Source organism: Calonectris borealis, chromosome 1 (assembly GCF_964195595.1).
Source record: "Calonectris borealis chromosome 1, bCalBor7.hap1.2, whole genome shotgun sequence".
NCBI classification, from domain to species: Eukaryota; Metazoa; Chordata; class Aves; order Procellariiformes; family Procellariidae; genus Calonectris; species Calonectris borealis.
Window position 1 is genome coordinate 112,236,590 of NC_134312.1, and position 18,288 is coordinate 112,254,877.

Here is an 18,288-nt window from a genome sequence, read left to right on the forward strand (position 1 = left end):
GCTTAGCTGAAACTTCTCAGATTTGTTGAACAGGTTCTATAGTATAGAATGAGAAAATACAAAACCTGAAGATATAAAATTTAAACTTATAAATGCCAAAACATATTCACAACCTACTTTATATTTTTCAGCTCTACTTCAAGTTACAATTTCACTTAGCAAAGTTGAGCTCAGTGTGGGTGAATCCAAATTCTTCACATGCACAGGTATGTATTCATTTTATTTGTAGGTATGTATTTTTTTGTTAGATTTTCAACCTTCTACATAATTTGAACTGAATTAATTGGTTCACAATATTAACTTGAATTAGCATATTTTTGTATATTGACATTGACTTGTGAGAATTATGATAAATAGGACTTCACTGGCTTCACATTTCCAGTCTAGAAACTATTCATTTCAGACTCTGAATCACTCAGTTTGAATTGTCTATATCAGTACAGGTAATTTATATCTATTAGGATGCTTCTTTAGTTAAAATATTTTCACTTATCTAAACTAAAGAGTTAAATAAGCTACTAGGCTAAGCTTTAGTATCCTCTCCAACCTAATGAGACACCCAAAGAGTGTCTTCTGCTGAGGCAGATATCAGTCAAGAGCAGAAGGGTTTACACTTACAGCTGCCTGAAGTGGATCCTTGATGTTGCTGAGTTGCCATCTTCCATTGACAATGACACATGGCCTGACTACACTGACAACCCAACCGACTGATGACTTGACCTGTTGATCCAGTGACTGCTGAACAGCCTGTTTCTTTCCTTTAAGACTTTATACCTTTATGTGTTTATTTTTTTCCCTTTTGAATCCTTGAGCTACTACTAGTTATCCTGTCTCAACGATCATACATCTGCCTGCAGTTTTGCCTTGCTTGTCTTTCTGCAGACTCTCTCCCAACTCTCATAATTCAGCAATTCTCTGACATTGCATAGACATTGTGCATATGTGTTGCAAAATGTCTACCTGAACTTCTAATGTTGGATTGTTTTTTGGTTTTGTTTGTAGCCATTGGTGAGCCTGACAACATAGACTGGTACAATCCACAAGGAGAGAAGATTGTTTCTAGTCAAAGAGTGGTGGTTCAGAAAGAAGGTGTTCGATCACGTCTAACCATTTATAATGCAGATATAGAAGATGCTGGTATATATCGGTGTCAAGCAACAGATGCTAAAGGACAAACTCAAGAAGCTACTGTTGTTTTGGAAATTTATCGTAAGTAAAATATTATCAATTAACAAATGAAAGACTATGTTTTAAAAGCCTGCTCTTGAGAAAGTAAAGCCTATCAAAATATCTTCCCAGGCTCTTAACCTTATCTTCCAAATAACTGCATCTCCTGCAGTTTAGTTAATAGCTATTATGACTAAGATTTAAATGAAGTGGATGGCCACTTTGTAATATTGTAGATCACTTTTCGTTTGTATCTTAGAATGCCGTCTTATGAGGGTGCACTGCATGTCCCTCATGGAAAAAAGGAAATATGAGAAAAAAGTTATGTCAACCTAATTCTAATACAAATACATCTACAACCTATTACAAATATGTGCATAACTAAAAGCGCAGGAAGTGCAATATATGTCATTAAAAAAGTGGAGTTTAGACTGAATTAGTTATTTTTATGTCAACCTTTTCCTATTCTTGGCCTTATAATGGAATTTTGCCATAAAGCATTGAAGCTTAATGTGATAAGCAACCAAAATGCATTTCAATTACAAACAACTAATTGAGGAGTATATTTGAGAAGTAAATACATTCTATTGTGGTAAGAGATTCTCTGAGAGGTTGGTTTTTTTTTTTCTGTTTAGTTAAATAACTTTACATTGTACTATATTCTTTAGATCAATCAAAAATGCCTAAAAGCAATACAATAAACAAGTACACTGTGAAGATATAAGGCAAAGTCTTTGCTGGTGAACGGGTGAGACAGCAGCCTTTCAGCTGAGTTATTCTCTAATTTCATTGAAGAATAGTTTTTTAATATTCATAAAAATTGTTTGTGGATGGACTGAGCACTAAGGAATTCAGTGAGACAGAAAATACAGAGTAGAATCATGAAGCACTACTTCTGAAAGGTACAGATAACTCAGATAACAAAAGACATACAATTTAAAAAAAAATCTATTGATAAAACAACCATTAAAATGGTGATAGCAGTTACAAGAGATTACATGATGGCTTGAAAGCTGGCAGTTCAAAGGATTTAAAGTTTTGTGGAATTCATTTGTGTGCTTAAAACTGCCAATCACTCCATTAGCAGACTGCTGAGCAAGGTTGAAATCTTTTGAAGTGTTTGCATCCGGTAATTGTAATAATTCTGAGGCTAGATAAACCCAAAGACCTACACAAGAAATGTAAAGGTTTGTGGGAACTGACATATAAAAGTTTCATTATTCATATTTGTGGTGTATTGTAAGGAAAAAGCAGGATACACTGTACTCCTAGGGTCTAGTTCAGTACTCACTGGTGTCTGTGAGAGTTTTTCTTTTGAATTACATATGGTCAAATACTTCAAACATTTCATACAAATACTTTGTAAAAGTATACAAGAGATGTTTATAACAAAAGTGTGCTCCCTCTGCTGTGGGAACTGTGTGGGTTATTTGAGCCTGCACTCGTATCAATGCAAAAAGGTGGAGGTGGAGCTGCATCTCTGACTTACGTTCTCCAAAGTGTCCTCTGAAATGTAATTGGCAATCTTTGATCCTAGAGATCATAGGTCGGTTTGTTTCTTCTGTGTGCAAGAAAATCTTCCAGAATTTTTTGTCAGGCAATTGGTTTCTGCATTAGATCTTGTATGAGATCATGAATTAATGCCATCTTGGACTTCTAACTGTAAATTCTAATAATACTAAACTTATTCAACCCACTAATAAAATTACATGTCAAGTTTGGTTATTTGGGGGTTGGAATAATTAAAAACCTCATCAAGCCTAAAAAAAATCTTGTTATTTCCTCAAAAAAAGGCTACAAATTCTTATGACTTAATAATATTAAGTTTTTCCTATGGTTTCCCACTGGCTTTTAAGATTTTATGTTTTACTCAGCTGATGGTTTTCACAGTCAGTGAGACTAAAGTTCCATCTTTTTAATAAGACTTTTCCAAATTATTTTGGTGACTTTGATGGAAGTTTTGATGGAATAAAAACATGAGGTTTTAATTCAATAATAAGTTCATGAGGAATAAAACATACAAGAGAGTTAATAGATATTAACCTGAATATATAGACCTCTAAAAAACTAGAGTTTCAAAACTGGGCTCTGGAACATTGAAAACTTTGGAAAATATATTTATAAAACATGCTTAGTTTATATAAATAAAACAAAGATTATCATAATGCAAAATGATTGTAAAATCATTTCTACAGACAGAGTGGAAGCCATGTGTCCGGGATCATTTGAGTCTAATCAGGGAAAATTATATTGTGGAAATAATTCTGTATTATCACAATGAGGAGTCTTAATAGTCATCTTTATCTGATTTGGTGTTACATATAATTCTAATACTAAGTGAACTGGAAGACGCTTACTATATTCTGTTTTCTTCTTTTTCAGAAAAGCTAATTTTCCGAGACATAATATCTCCACAAGAGTTCAGGCAGGGAGAAGATGCAGAAGTTGTTTGCCGTGTAACTAGTTCACCTGCTCCCATTGTCAGCTGGTTGTATCGGAATGAGGAAGTCACAACTATTGCTGACAGTTAGTATTTTGGTAACTCTTTAAGTTATATACATTCTAATTAATATGAAAATACTATTGTAAAAGAAGACTAATCACATTATAGTGGAGGATGGATTTTGATTAGCCTATCAGCTTAAGTAGAATTTAACCAGGTTCTGTGGTCTATAGGGAATCCATATGCAATGATTTCCTTCATGTATCATTTTTTTCCAATTGGAAATTTTTTTCTAGATGTAACATGAGGGTCCAAATGCCCAAAAGATTGCTGGGAGCTCCTTCGCAGGAACTCTTCCTGGGTTGCCATGTATGTAGGAACACATTTTGAAAACACACAGAGATAAACTTCACTGTGAACACAAAGCCATGACACTGAGCAAACACTGCATTGACTTTGGTATACTTGCACATTAGCTCAGAGACTTTCATGTGGATAGTGAGAATTTTTGCACTATTGTGAGAATTTACCTGTATGAGTGTAAGCTACTCTTTGAGTTACAAACAACTGGGGGTATAGGTGATCTGTTTAGGCTAGATTCCCTAACAGCTAGACTGATAAAGTTAGGTGAAGATGAATCTCACCTTCCCCACATGCAAGTTCTAAGCCTGTGGAGAGACAATTAATTAGGCATATAGAATCTGTATGATTTAACCCCTCAAAAACTGTGAACCATTTTTTCAGCACTGTCTCAATAGTCATCTTTGCCTTTATGGAAAACAAGACTTTCCACATTTTCTGGAAATGGAAATAACATTGTTGATGAACCAGCTTATCCATCTTCTCATCAGTCTTTATCTCTGCATTTACTAAAACTCAAGGTTGTAGTGTATGCACTTAAAATTCTTGTTCTTCAGAAATATTTTTTTTTTTTCAAAATGAAAATGAAAAATTATATTTGGTCTCTTATGAAATCACATAAACAAATGTGGAGCAGTTTCTGGGGGAAAAAAAAAAGCTTGTTTCATGTTTCTGGACTCAGTCTTAGACTCCTCTCCATCATGAAGGAAAGTTTTGATCAAACTTCTTTCTTATGTAGTATATCCTATCCCTTCTGTCATCTAGACAGAGACACTAAGAAGAAATAGCAAACTTCTATCTTAGAAAAAAGAGTTGAAATTTTTATATGTATAGTTAAACAGTGAATGTAGGTGAGACGTAGCAGATTTTGAAAAATAAGAACTCTGAAAACCAAACAAAGTTTGACAATTTAGCAAAAAGTCTTTTTCAAGGATGCAGCTCAGAGCTTGAAAAAGTAAAAGTGCCTTCAAAGATATCTCTCAAAAATTTTTATTATTGCCATTTTATTTGTTTTTCCAATCAATCTGGCTGCTGTAGGATTAGCAATGGAAATAAAGCAACATTTCCTTTCTTTTTCAAAATCACACATTCTGAAGATTCCAAGTTTTTACATTTGAATGCGTAAATTTGTCTCTTTAACCATTTTTTTTCACAATGCTTACAATGTGAAAAGGTAGAACCATAGAAACCAGTTTTAATTTAAATTGCAGAATATCTTCCTTATGTTCTTCTGATCTAGAGTAGTATCCAAATAAAATCCCAGTCATGCTTGGGATTGCTGTTAAATACACTTGTGTAAACTGATGTGCAAAGGTGGGTGTCAGCTTTAGATGGTTAACATGCTGTGTTTACATTTGGTCTAGAAGAAGAAATTATTACTGGGTTGAAAAACAGTCCTTCCTGTAGAGAATGACTGGTTTGGTTGTATGAGGGACATATTTAATTGGAGTATTGGTCTTCAACTTTTGCCAAATTTTTGATTTTTTCTTCAACAGGTCTTTAGTCATGTCCCAGTCTTAGAATGAATAGCTGTGCCTAACCTTTTTGTTAGACATTGTGGGTCATAGCCTGGTACATACCCTAGAATGCAGTAAAATTGGCAAACCATCAGCCAAAAATTCCTCAAGCTCTGATTATGAGGGACTGAAAAGACATAGGCAATCCCTCTTGCCATCTATACCACTTAACGTCTGATTTGACTGAAGGGGGAGGTAGCATGACTGTTCTTCTAAATTGGGCATTTGAAGTTGAGTGAGTTGAGTCCAGAAAATAAAGTGATGAGCTGGAGGAGTGTAGTGCCCAGTCAATGTCCACATCCACCAACTGTAATCTGTTTACACAATTTTTATTATGATATCCATGGGACAGTGAATTTTATCTGTGTGCACACCATCTCTATGTAGCATGTTGTATTACTAGTTTATGCTCTGAACCTCCTGAATGTTCCATAGTACATGTGAGTCCATCAAGATCTAACCTCTGCCTGTCAAGATTTCAGTGCATTTGTTGACCTAGCTGGTCTATGCACAATTGATTCCTGCTGGATGAGAATAGTGTCATTGTACACTTAGTGGCATTTTTACAGCGCCATAAACTATTCTTTCACAAGCCTACCAAAGGATGAGACATGGAGGGCAACAATTTCTAAAGAAAGTCGCACATTCAATTCACATTCCATTTTTTAAGTTTCCTTGTAATATGGTGTGTATTAATTTTGTCTGTATGTAGAGAGTATTAGTGGCGGAAAAAGACATAAAATGTTTTTCTTCTGTTATGCCTAGTTTACTCATGAGAATATCTCCTGCTGTATCCATTATATTATTCTTGAAATAGGTGTTGTTTCCTGTTACTAAATGAACTCTCATTTTTTCAGCATTTTAAAGAAATAAAGGTTATCTCCAGTCCTTTCGTTCACTTCAGACATTAAATATTTACGTTTAACAAAAAAAAAGGTTACCAATGCTTAAAGAGAGACTACATCTCACCTTTTCAAAACATTTGAAGCACAGCTCTCTGGGAATTGTGTAGGGACAGGAAAGAAAAAGATTATATAATTTGCATGTGGTAGTGTGTGAAATGGCATTAATGTTCAAGCATGACTTTAATAAACTAGACATAATTAGCATAAATGTGTTGAGGCCATTGATGTCCTGTAAACCTCTATCAGGTGAAGCATAATTAAACTTTATTTTTTTATTTTTCTGATGTAGTTCTTGGTAATGAAACAGAACCCACATGGCATAAAAAGCTGTTTTATTTGTAAATATGTATGCACATATGTTCTGTAAATAGACTGTTAGCTGTATAATACATAAAAGCTTTTCTACCAAGTGTTGTTTATCACTGATTTGGAATATCAGTGTTGTGTTGTGGGAAATCTAGCATGGTTTAAAAATCTAGCAGAATCAAAAAGGAAAGCAAAGTGAAAAATGACACTTGGTTGCTAGTTAAAACTGAAAGCTAGTAAATCTCATCATCCTCCAATACTGAAACGATGACACTGGTTCAAATAGAACAAGACAGACGGATGAATAACAAGTGTGCAGGTTCTTCAAAATTCACATACAGTGAACTGCAGGAAGTAATTCTCCTCAAAAGAGTCTATTAATATTGACTAGTTATGGTGGGTTGACCTGGCCAGCTTCCAGGCACCCACCCAGCCACTCTCTCCCTTACCCTCCTCAACAGGACAGGGGGAGAAAATGAGATGAAAAAGCTCGGGGGTGGAGATAAAGGCAGGGAGATCACTCACCAATTACCAGCACAGGCAAAACAGATTTAAATTGGGGAAAATTAATTTAATTTATTGCCAGTTAAGTAGAGTTGGATGGTGAAACACAAAGGCAAAACTAAAGCAACACCTCCCCCCTCCTTTTTCCCAGGCTCAAGTTCACTGTTTCATTGCCAACTCCTCTACCTCCTCCACCCCGAGCAGCGCAGGGGGATGGGGAATGGGGATAATGGTCAGTCCATAACAGCTCCAGTGTGGGTCCTTCCCATGGGCTGCAGTTGTTCAGGATAAACTTGCTTCAGCATGGGGTCTTCCATGGTCTGCAATGTGTGTATCTGCTCCACCATGCTCTCTCCTGGGGCTGCAGGGGGATCTCTGCTCCAGTGCCTGGAGCACCTCCTCCCCTTCCACCTTCTCTCATCTTGGTGCTTGCAGGGCTGTTTCTTTCATTTTTTTTTTCATTCCTCTCTCTCACAGTTGCTGCGCAGCGTTTTTTTCCCTTTCTTTTACACCTTTTCCCAGAGATGCCACCACCTTGGCTGAGGGGCTCAGCTGTGCCCTGCGGTGGGTCCACTGGAACATGCTGGAAGTAGCTGTGTCTGGCACAGGGCAGCCCTGGCCTCTCCTCACAGAGGCTGCCCCTGCAGCCCTTTTGCTGTCAACATCTTGCCATGTAAATCCAATACACTCGTTCAGACAGAAAGGAGAGAAAAACTAAATTCAGATTCAGTTTACTTTTGCAGATTATAATTTTGCTGCTGCATGTGCAGGAAAGAGTACTCACTACTTGTTCAGAGTCTGATTTTTTCAATGAACTTAAGCTACTCAAAAGGTCTATTGAATTTCAGTTTATGCTGGACTATGCAGAAAGTGGAGTGGTTTGTTGGATTATGTCTTCGTACCCATTTCTATGAAGTGTTAGCCTATGGTGAGATACATTGAGTAATAGTGAATGAGCAAAGGAACAGGAGGAGGGAAGGACAGCAAGCAAGCTGAGAAATAATTAAGCATAGTGCCTGTAAAATGGACACAAAGACAGATGGTTAATCTAGATAGAGAGGGAAGAAGCATTTTCTTACTTATTTTATTATAAATTGCTTGATTTATCTTTTTTCCATCTCTTTAATCTTTTTGATATTCTGTGTAGGTGTTCATGAATATACCACTCATTTTGCAATAATTTATAAATTTAACTTACATTTGATGACTCCTCAGAGTAAGTAGGAAGTTATGGATGGAAAATCCAGATTGAGTTTTAGGAAATGGCAATGTATTTTGGAGTAGGAAAAAAACAAATTTCTCAGCTGACATTTTACTTATAAATTGACAAATATTTTGTCAATGAGCAGTCTGATTGTACAAAGAAAGTACATAAGTATTACTCATTTAATTTAGCATTCCTTGTGTTGTCTTGATTTTCTAACACCACTTAATCTCTTACTTGCCTTTCTAGATCGATTTGCAATATTAGCAAACAATAATCTCCAAATTCTTAATATCAATAAAAGTGATGAAGGAGTATACAGATGTGAAGGAAGAGTGGAAGCCAGAGGAGAAATTGACTTTCGGGACATAATTGTTATTGTGAATGGTAAGGAGTAAAAGTTTTTGAATTTACTTCTGGCTTTACTTGATTATCATAGCCTATTTTAAAATATATCAGCTTCTAAAAAATCCTGATTAAACTGGTTAATATAGTTGTCATGTCTGTTTAGTATTGTTTTTCTGTAAATGTAATTGCTTAATATTTAAAAAAAATCTACTATACTGTGTAAATAGAGTTCAGTGCATTTCATAATATCAGTGTATATAAATATGTAAAAGCTGGATTTTTTTTTTAATCATTCATGGAACATTGACAATCACTGCAAGACTAGAGATTCAGATTATAATATATAGTGGTTCAGTTCACCCTGTATTTTTCAATGTTTTGTCATTTACTGTTAAAAAACCGCACTTGATTTTTCATAGTTATTCACCTTCACTGCATTGAACATATTTTATTAACTGTCCCAAAAGTCACAGATACATTCTATTAAGATTAACAGAATTACTTATAGATTTTTAACATTTTATTTTTATGAGGAGTAAAATATGTAAAGTGGCATTATACATTTTATGAGTTTATAATAAACCTCTGAGAAGGAATATGAAAGGATTAAGACAAGATGGATAATTTAGCTCAATCCATCTCTTAAATTCAGGGTTGACCTGTTGAAAAATAAATATCTCTTCATATATTTTCTGGAAAGGGCACAGTTCCTAAAGAGCATTTCTTTATCTATACATTCTGTTTAATGTCATTTTTTCAATGAAACTACTTCCATCACGCCTATTAGGTTCTGAGTTCTAAATGCTTTGTCTTTGACTGGTCTTTTTGGGCAAACCCCAGTTTACCCCAGTTTTATGTAAGTTGAATTCTCAGTTAATTTCAGGAGAAAGAGCAGCTTTTGGCACAGGTATTATTTAATCCATATAGTCAAGCAGCAATCTTTGAAGCAGAATTCTTTAGATTGTTGTAGATAGTATACAGACAGTGGCAAGCAAATGGGTGATTATCCTATATATTGTGATAGAATATAACAGTACATGCCCTACGCACTGTGAAGATCCCCAACAAATTGCTTTCCTCTCTGTGCATTGTGGTGCTGTATTACCTTGACTCCTGGTTATGTACAGTTCCAACGGTGCATCTGGTAGCATTTAAAATGCTGAATGAGGTTTTCTGGGGGTGCTGGTTGACAGCCGGCTAAACATGAGCTGGCAGTGTGCCCAGGTGGCCAAGAAGGCCAACGGCATCCTGGTCTGCATCAGAAATAGTGTGGCCAGCAGGAGTAGGGAGGTGATCCTGCCCCTGTACTCGGCACTGGTGAGGCCGCATTGTGCCGAATACTGTACTCGGTTTTGGGCCCCTCACCACAAGAAGGACATGGAGCGTGTCCAAAGAAGAGCAACAAAGCTGATGAAGGGTCTGGAGCACAAGTCTTATGAGGAGCGGCTGAGGGAACTGGGACTGTTTAGTCTGGAGAAGAGGAGGCTGAGGGGAGACCTGAAAGGAGGTTATAGCGAGGTGGTTGCTGGTCTCTTCTCCCAAGTAACGGGCGATAGGACGAGAGGAAATGGCCTCAAGTTGCGCCAAGGGAGGTTTAGGCTGGACATTAGGAAAAATTTCTTTACTGAAAGAGTGGTCAGGCCTTGGAACAGGCTGCCCAGGGAAGTGGTTGAGTCACCATGCCTGGAGGTATTTAAAAGACGTGTAGATGAGGCCCTTAGGGACATGGTGTAGTGGGCATGGTGATGTTGTGTTGATGATTGGACTCAATGATCTTAGGGGTCTTTTCCAACCTTAATGATTCTATGATTCTATGATTCTTCTGCTGCTGTTTATGTACATGGATATGAACCTACATTCTGAACACCTTTCACCTCTATCTGATATTTGTATGCAGTTGAGCTGAGATAGCCTGTATTTAACCTAAAACGTCAGATTACAAACTATGGTCTGACTTCATATCTTTTATTGGTGGGTTATATCCACAAATTTGGTTCTTCGTATATTTATTATGACTCTAGACAAGAGACTTACTCGCTTACCTCTAGATTTCAGTTCATAGTATTGGGAGGAGAAGGGTTTGCCAATTGAGCGATTCTGACATGGTTGCTCATGTAGAGTGGTATCAATTAAGGACTACTTTCTGCTTCATTTATAGGAATAAATAGTTTTCCTACATAAAGCTGAATGTATTAAATTTGGCCCAAAATTACTTTTAGAGTAATATTAAAAATCAGAAAGAAAGAAAAATTGTAGTGTTCTTTGGTGAAAAGGAAAACCTATGAATGAATCGGATTCAGAAAAGAAAAGAAAAAGAAGAAAAAATAGGAGCAATCTGTAGGCCAGTAAAAGCTACACGGCTGTATTTCCACCATGTCTCCTTTTCCAAAAAATAAGCAGTAATGCTTACCTGGATGATAATTAAAGCTTGGTATAAAAAGAAAAAGTTATCATGACAGTATTTGTATGTAGAAACTATTCAAATTTAGAACTTTACTGTTTATTTACTTATATTGCAATAGTACCTACAGGATCTATAGAAAGATCTAAGATCTATACCAACACACAGGAAGAACTATACAAGGTCTCTAAAGATGGATAAAGTGCAGTTAAACCACAAAGGAATAGGAATACTTCAGGAGAGCTGGCACACCACATAACCCATACGTTTACATTTTAAAAAATTTAATTTTTTATGAGAGTCCGTAGGGAGAAGTGAATGTAGAGAATGATGAGATTCATAATTAAGTCAATAATATTAGTCCTTGCTCTCACATATGTATTTAGGGTTTACAGTGGAAATACATTTTCAGGAGGAATATAGGGGCTGATATTGTAGCTTTGCTAATTTATTTGGAGAGTAGCAGAATTCTTCATATATGATGTTTCTCTACTGCAAACAGTATATGAGTATGTTGCTTCTAAATGTCTTCTTTATTATATAGCAGGAGTTGATATTGTTTCTATTTCTGCAAGTATGATTTGTTCCAATGCTTATACACACTTCACTCAAAAATGTAAGCTATGGTAGAACTGTGTGAAATCTCAGATTCCCTTCTGCAAGAATAGTGACGAAGATTTAATTAAAAAAGAAATTGTTAGCTATCCCTTTACTCATTGCCTTCTAGTTAGAGTATTATCCATGGTGCAGGTTACCCATACATCCTCTGATTCAGGGCAAAGATTTGAACTAAGACTACCTCTTCTGTGAACAAGTACTTTATTTGATACTGTTTCTCTGCCTCTGTCCAACTAAAACGGGAGGACAGAGAGAGTGTAAAAGCATTGGAGAGACTGAGAGCACCCAAGCCTTACTGCAAGCTGATGAAGACCAATCTCTCAAAGGTAGATGGTATGGGATCAAATCCTCTCAAGAAGAGGAGAAGATTAAACCTATGATTCTCATATTTAAGAACAAGAGGTAAGTTCCCTCTTGGGCCATTTTGGCCATGACAGAGTCATCTCTCCATGTGGATGATACTTTCCTGTAGAATGGTTTCTTGTGCTATGTGGAAGCAAGAAAAAATAATCACCACTAGAACTATTACTATGAAATGAAGGATTAGACCTTGCAACCACCAAAATAAAATGGTAAAAAGCCACTCCCTGAATGATTTAAGAACATGTTGCAAAAATTCATTCTTTCTTTGCCTGAAGTTAGGTGGCTGTACCCATATTTAGGAACCTAAGTAGCAGAAATTTTCACAGTTAATGAAGCAGCATGTGCAGGTGATGTTTACTAAGTGGAAATTAATTGAACTTTTTAACTTAGATACCTGGATGGAATGTTATTATTTTCCTTATTAACAATGACTTCCTAAGAAACAAAAATTAGGTGACTGTAAGCATTTTTTATTTTATTTTTATATTTTATTTTTAGTGGAGTACTAAGTAGAATTAATTTCTTATCGATTTCTTACATTAGAAAGGAAATTTCTTGTTTTGTAATCATTATATAAATTTAAAATAGTCTAGTCTTGGGATTAAATAGTGGGCACTTGTAACTACACATAAAAATAGTGTTGTAGAGATGTATCTCATCTTGAAGAGAAGGAATTAACAAAGACAGTGGTGTGTATCTTGAAAATATTTCTTCCATTCTCCACTCAATCTGGATGCTAAACTGGTTGACATAACATTGGCTAATTCACATCTGGGTGAGATGTAAATAACAGGAAGAAGAGATGAAATGGATAGCATTTCCATCAGACCGTAGTAGGGTATGTTCTCTTCTGTACCAGTGTCCAAACTAGCTGATCATAGCAGCAGTTATGACTCAGGTCACATGCACATAGTTTTAAAAACTAAAAGCTGTAAAAGAAACTATTTTGAACATGATATTCAGTGTTCTGGTTAGTGTTGCAAGACCGTGCTGAATAATTGGTGAAGGCCCTGAAATGCAATACAAATCCTCTCTTTACTAACTTATGGAAAAGAAGAAAATTGAGTAAATTAGCAGAGGAAATTTTAAAGTCTGTTTGCCTAGATTATTGGCCCACAAATTTAGAGGTTCATGGCCCTGGGGTCATGGTATTTCCATATCCAATCCGTAGCCCAGGCAATTTCAGATAGGAAAGAAGTAATCTGTGAAACAGACTTAACATAAAAAAGTGTGAAAGCAACTTACAGTAAGTAAATATATGTTAGAAAACCTGTTTAGTTTTAGCTGGCTGTTCATTATATTGGTTATTTTTTTGTATAATGCTTTAAAGATTACATATGAACAGAATGCAACTTTGCTCAAAAATAGTTAAAAGTAAATACTGGAACAAACTTTTATATATAAAATGTAGTTTCTAGTGTATGGAAATCTTTGGGGGGTTATAATGAATAATAAATTGAAACACATTTGAGCTAGATTCTCTCTTTAAAATCTAATGTTTAGGTATCTTTTTCTACTTGCAATACTGAACTTATAGCATTTCTTCTCTACCCATATTTACAGTGAGGTCTAAATGGCAAGTTTTTATAAAAAAAAAAAAAAGGTTAGTATAAAGTAGAACAAAAGAATTCAAGTCCTCCTGAAAACAAAAACTTATTTGTTTTTCTTTTTATTCCTCTCTTTCTCTCTCTTTTGGTAAATGGGCTTATTAGATGTATTTCTTTAAGTTTTCTTTGCTGTCTGGGAAGTTCCCTAAATTGGATAGACTTCCTGACCTCACTGACATAAATGAAAAAGAATTGTTTTCACTTAAATGTGACTGGATTTTACCATTTTGCTTTAAGTTTGAAATGTGAGAGACTTGCCAGTATAGCTTCATTTGGCTTTTCCTCTTTTAGGTTCACACTTTATTTCCATCCTACGTACATACAAGAACAGAACCAAAGATAAACAGACCTTTTCCCAGAAGGAATGATGAGAAAAATAAAATTTGACTTTTGAAAAGAAAAATAATATTTCCTTTCATTGTCATTGCAGTATCTCTTGGAAGATTGAAGTGCTTAAGTAATGTGCTGAACTGAGTCATAGTCCTGTAATTCTTAATTGTGAGCAGTGAAGAACCTGCTACTGCTGGCAAAGAATTCATCCCCTCATGTTACTGAGTGTTTTCAGGTCTAGACATTAGAATGCTCTGCAAAATGGCTAAAATGTATATAACGTTTTCTAAGTGACATTTTTTCATGGGAGATGTTGCAAAACAGAAGGGTTTTGTATGCTGAGTAATGGCCCATGCAATTTCAGATAGGTAAGAAAGAAGTGATCTGTGAAACCTTTAAATTTCAGCACACCATTAAAAAGTGTGAAAAGTATATAACAACATCTACTTACTGATCATTGATAATTCTCATACATTATTTTTAGTAATTTGATATATTTAAGGTTCAGAAGCTGGAAAGGCTTCTGAAATAGAATACTAAAGCTAAAATATTTGGTGCAAAGCAACAGAAGTTGATTCTCAACTGTTTGTGAGAAAAATCCATGGAAGTGCAATGAGAAGCTAAAAGCAAATTCATTGGAGTTGCTTGTTTCTCCTTCTTTTCTCTAGTGAAAGTTAAAACTAAAAAAGTTAATTCTGAGTCACTCTGATGACAGGATGTTCTTGCTAGCAGAGGCCTATATTTTGTGAAGCTCTAATCTTTTCCGTTTCCTCTCACTTTCCCTGACATTCCTTCTTTTCCACATATCCTCTTCTTTCCAATCTGCTGGGATTGGTTTTTTTTTGTTTATTTGCTTGACAGTTAATGGAAACATTTAGGACAGCTGTCTTAAAATTACCATATGAACAGAGATATTAAATATCAGCCTGTAAGTTGTTCTGCCTTAAATATTATTGCTATTTTTTTCTGTTGGGTAGAGGTTCTCTGTGAACTGTTATAATTTTAGTAATAACTTCATCCCATCAAGAACAGACAAAATTCATCGCTCTTAGAACATAATTACAATTTTTTGAAATACAGTTTCCAAAAATAGATGTATCCATTGAGTTCTATCACATTTCACCTTTTGAAGCTGGTGATACTCTTGTCTAGGAAATATGCAGTAAAAAGAATTGAATATAATCAAGACTACTGACACCTGGTTTAAAAGCACTATCTGACATCAGTACATAGTTATATGTCAGCTTTATAATTGAGTGAAAGATAAAAAAGACTAGAGATACATTTTCATTTGAGATAGTTAAATTAGTGCCAATCATCACTCTATTGTGTCTTATACGTGCTAGGTATAACTTCAATCGCTTTAAAATGTTCTATAAGAAAACAGAAATGCTGAATAAGACTTTTTAAAAAAGGTTATAAATGTCCTGAAAATATTAAAAATCTTGTGTTTTAGAAAAGTAAAGAAATGCTAATAACAGTGATTAATCTCTTAACTTGATCCCTAAGCGTAACCATAAATTCCAAAATTAGCAAAGGATCCTATCCTGTGCTTTAAATTTCTCCGGAAACACATAAAATCATTTATTTTTCCATTAATAGGGCATGTTTTATTTTTCAGTTCCCCCTGCAATTACTCTGCTACAGAAATTCTTTAATGCCACTGCAGATAGAGGAGAGGCAATAACTTTGTTCTGCAGAGCCACTGGATCACCTCCACCTGAAATCAGCTGGTATAGGTAAGTTCAGTTGAGCACATCAGAGCACATGTTTTAATGTCACGATTTTCTATCACAGTCCATTAAGCTGTGCAACCTTAATTTCTTTACTGAATTTTAAGAGCATTTGCTGTCCATTTCTGTTCTAACTTCTAAAGCTAGATTCAGCACTAATAAGTGAATGAACTCACACAAATTCAGTTGCACTCAGGTTACCAGCAAGTGAGATAAATGTAAAAAGTAACAAAAATACCATATTGACATGATTTCTTCATATTTGAGGGGAAACAAATAAAGCTGAAGCAATGACTCCGTATCTCAAAAACAATACAAGCAAAAATTTCACAACAACTTTTGCACATGAATGCATCAGGTAAAAACATATACAGTTATGCAAGAAATAAATATCCAATATAGATCAACAATACTGATAACGAAGATAACATTTTCCCCATCTGTAAAAATAGATTCTAACCATAACTCTCCATTTCAGTGAGTTTCAGAAGGAGGAGGTATGGCTTTAGACATCCCAGGATATGGGAATGTTTCATTGCATAAGTTTCAAGTGTATTTTATGTAATTTTTAAAATGTAGTACATTTTGAAAATGGAACTGCTTTTAAAGTTCATGTGTGGTTTTTGATGATATCAGTGACATGAACATAGTAAAGCCATGTCGTTTGGGAAGTTTACCATATAACATTTGTAAAAATTTAAATATCCATACACTGTATATTTTTTCAATTTTAACAAAGATATGTGTCAGTCCTGGGTTATAAAGTATCTCAGACTCCTCATACCAGTGCACATTTCTATTTTAGACCTGAATAATTTGCATCTACATATATTATTTCAGGTGAATTAAAAGGTCACTGCATTTTCAAAACGGACATAGAAGGGATTTCCATCAATTCTTAATCTCCTTTGGAATCTTTGAACAATGTTAGATTCGTTTTAAATGTTAGCTTCCTTTGACTGACACCTTTATCTTAACATGCCATAAGTTAAATGTGGATTTAAATTTCTCTCTTCTGTAATTTAAATCTCAGGAGATATAAATAAATAGAATGCAAAGTTAATTCCTTAATGTGGCTTAGAATTCAAAATTTAGTGAAGAGGAGGAAAAAGAAAAACAAAATATGCAGAGCCCAAATTAAATAACTGGTACTGAATTCAAACTGAGGTTGAATATTCTGATTATTTAAAGTCTGTGAAGTAATTTTTTACAATGTATGTCTTATTTGGCCAAAATTCTTAAGAGTTGTCTGAAATCTGGTATTCAACTGGCCTTGTTGTAAGATAACCAACATTAATGTTTTATATTGTTAAGAAAGAATGCATACGTTTCCACAGTTTGTGGATATCTCTGTTTACAGTTGTGGGTTTTTTCAATCTTTTATAAATATTATAATACGTACACAGGCTAAGTGTCTTGAAGAGACACTTATCTCTGTCTACTGATCAGAGCCTACTGAAAGATTTTTTTGGGGGTTGCCAGCCCCTGAGGCAACTGATTTTTATGAACCATTCATTACCAGATACTGGATCTTAAATGAGGAAACTTCTGTTCTGTTCCTATTTCAGGAACTATCTCATAGTGAGGAATATTGGTTTATGTGCCTCCCTTCCCTGTTGTGGTGGCTTTTTTTCATTTTTTTGGTTTTTTCTTTCATTGTTTTTTTATTTTGTCTTATTAGGCTATAAATTCTTGGCAGTAGAAAATATTCTTGCTTTTTTATTTGCTGACAGTGAGAGGTTGTAAAGTGGTAGGTGGAGAAGGCCCCTGGTCTCTGTGACAGAATATTATCATTGATAGGCAAACAGGGAAAAAAAGACGGGAGGAGCTAAATCATTTTTTCTGGAGGAAGCAAATTGATTCTAAATTGTATTCCAGTACTAAATTTCTGCATCAAATTTCTGAAATCTCTGTCCTGAACTGTTCAGGTCCCTTTTCACTCACATACTGGTAGCCAGTTAAAAGAATTCAGAATCTGCTGATATCTTCTCCTTGTCCTCGGACTTACCTCGCAGATATGTCAAGATAAAGACCTTAGTTTTCTAGAATATTTCGGATTCTTTTTCTTTAGAAATTAGACTGAGCATAGGAAAACTAGATCAACATAATCCTTCTTGATTTTGAGAAAAATATAGAAAGCATTGTCAGTGTTAGGAAAGTCTATCAAAACTGATTTATCTAATATTAATATGCATGTCATCTACTGAGAACCTGTTTATCAGAATTAATGGCCAAAGTATCATATTCCCAATTTCATCCTGTTTAGTGTATTTTTTGGTGTTGAATGTAAGTTAATATTAACCTCAGTTTTATGTAAGTGTTTCTTTTTTAATAAACAAGTGGAATTACATCTTGAATTTGATTAAGTGTTAATGCTGATTTTGGAAGGATTATAACCTTTGGTTACAGCAAGTTATGGGAATCGTGTTAAGTTTTATTCCCAACTGTACCATTTATCTATGTAAGTTCAGTCATTTTATTT

The 18,288-nt window shown here is 34.9% G+C and overlaps 1 protein-coding gene across 1 annotated transcript in view; it reads left to right on the plus strand.

Annotated features, from left to right (window-relative positions):
* The window catches only part of NCAM2 (neural cell adhesion molecule 2), a 352,058-nt gene that overhangs the window by 197,967 nt on the left and 135,803 nt on the right, over window positions 1-18,288 (plus strand). Inside the window, exons 2-6 of the mRNA XM_075170635.1 lie at window positions 132-206; window positions 1,003-1,209; window positions 3,550-3,693; window positions 8,656-8,793; window positions 15,695-15,812. Of these exons, the coding sequence (XP_075026736.1) occupies window positions 132-206; window positions 1,003-1,209; window positions 3,550-3,693; window positions 8,656-8,793; window positions 15,695-15,812 (682 nt within the window). The remainder of the gene's footprint in view (window positions 1-131; window positions 207-1,002; window positions 1,210-3,549; window positions 3,694-8,655; window positions 8,794-15,694; window positions 15,813-18,288) is intronic.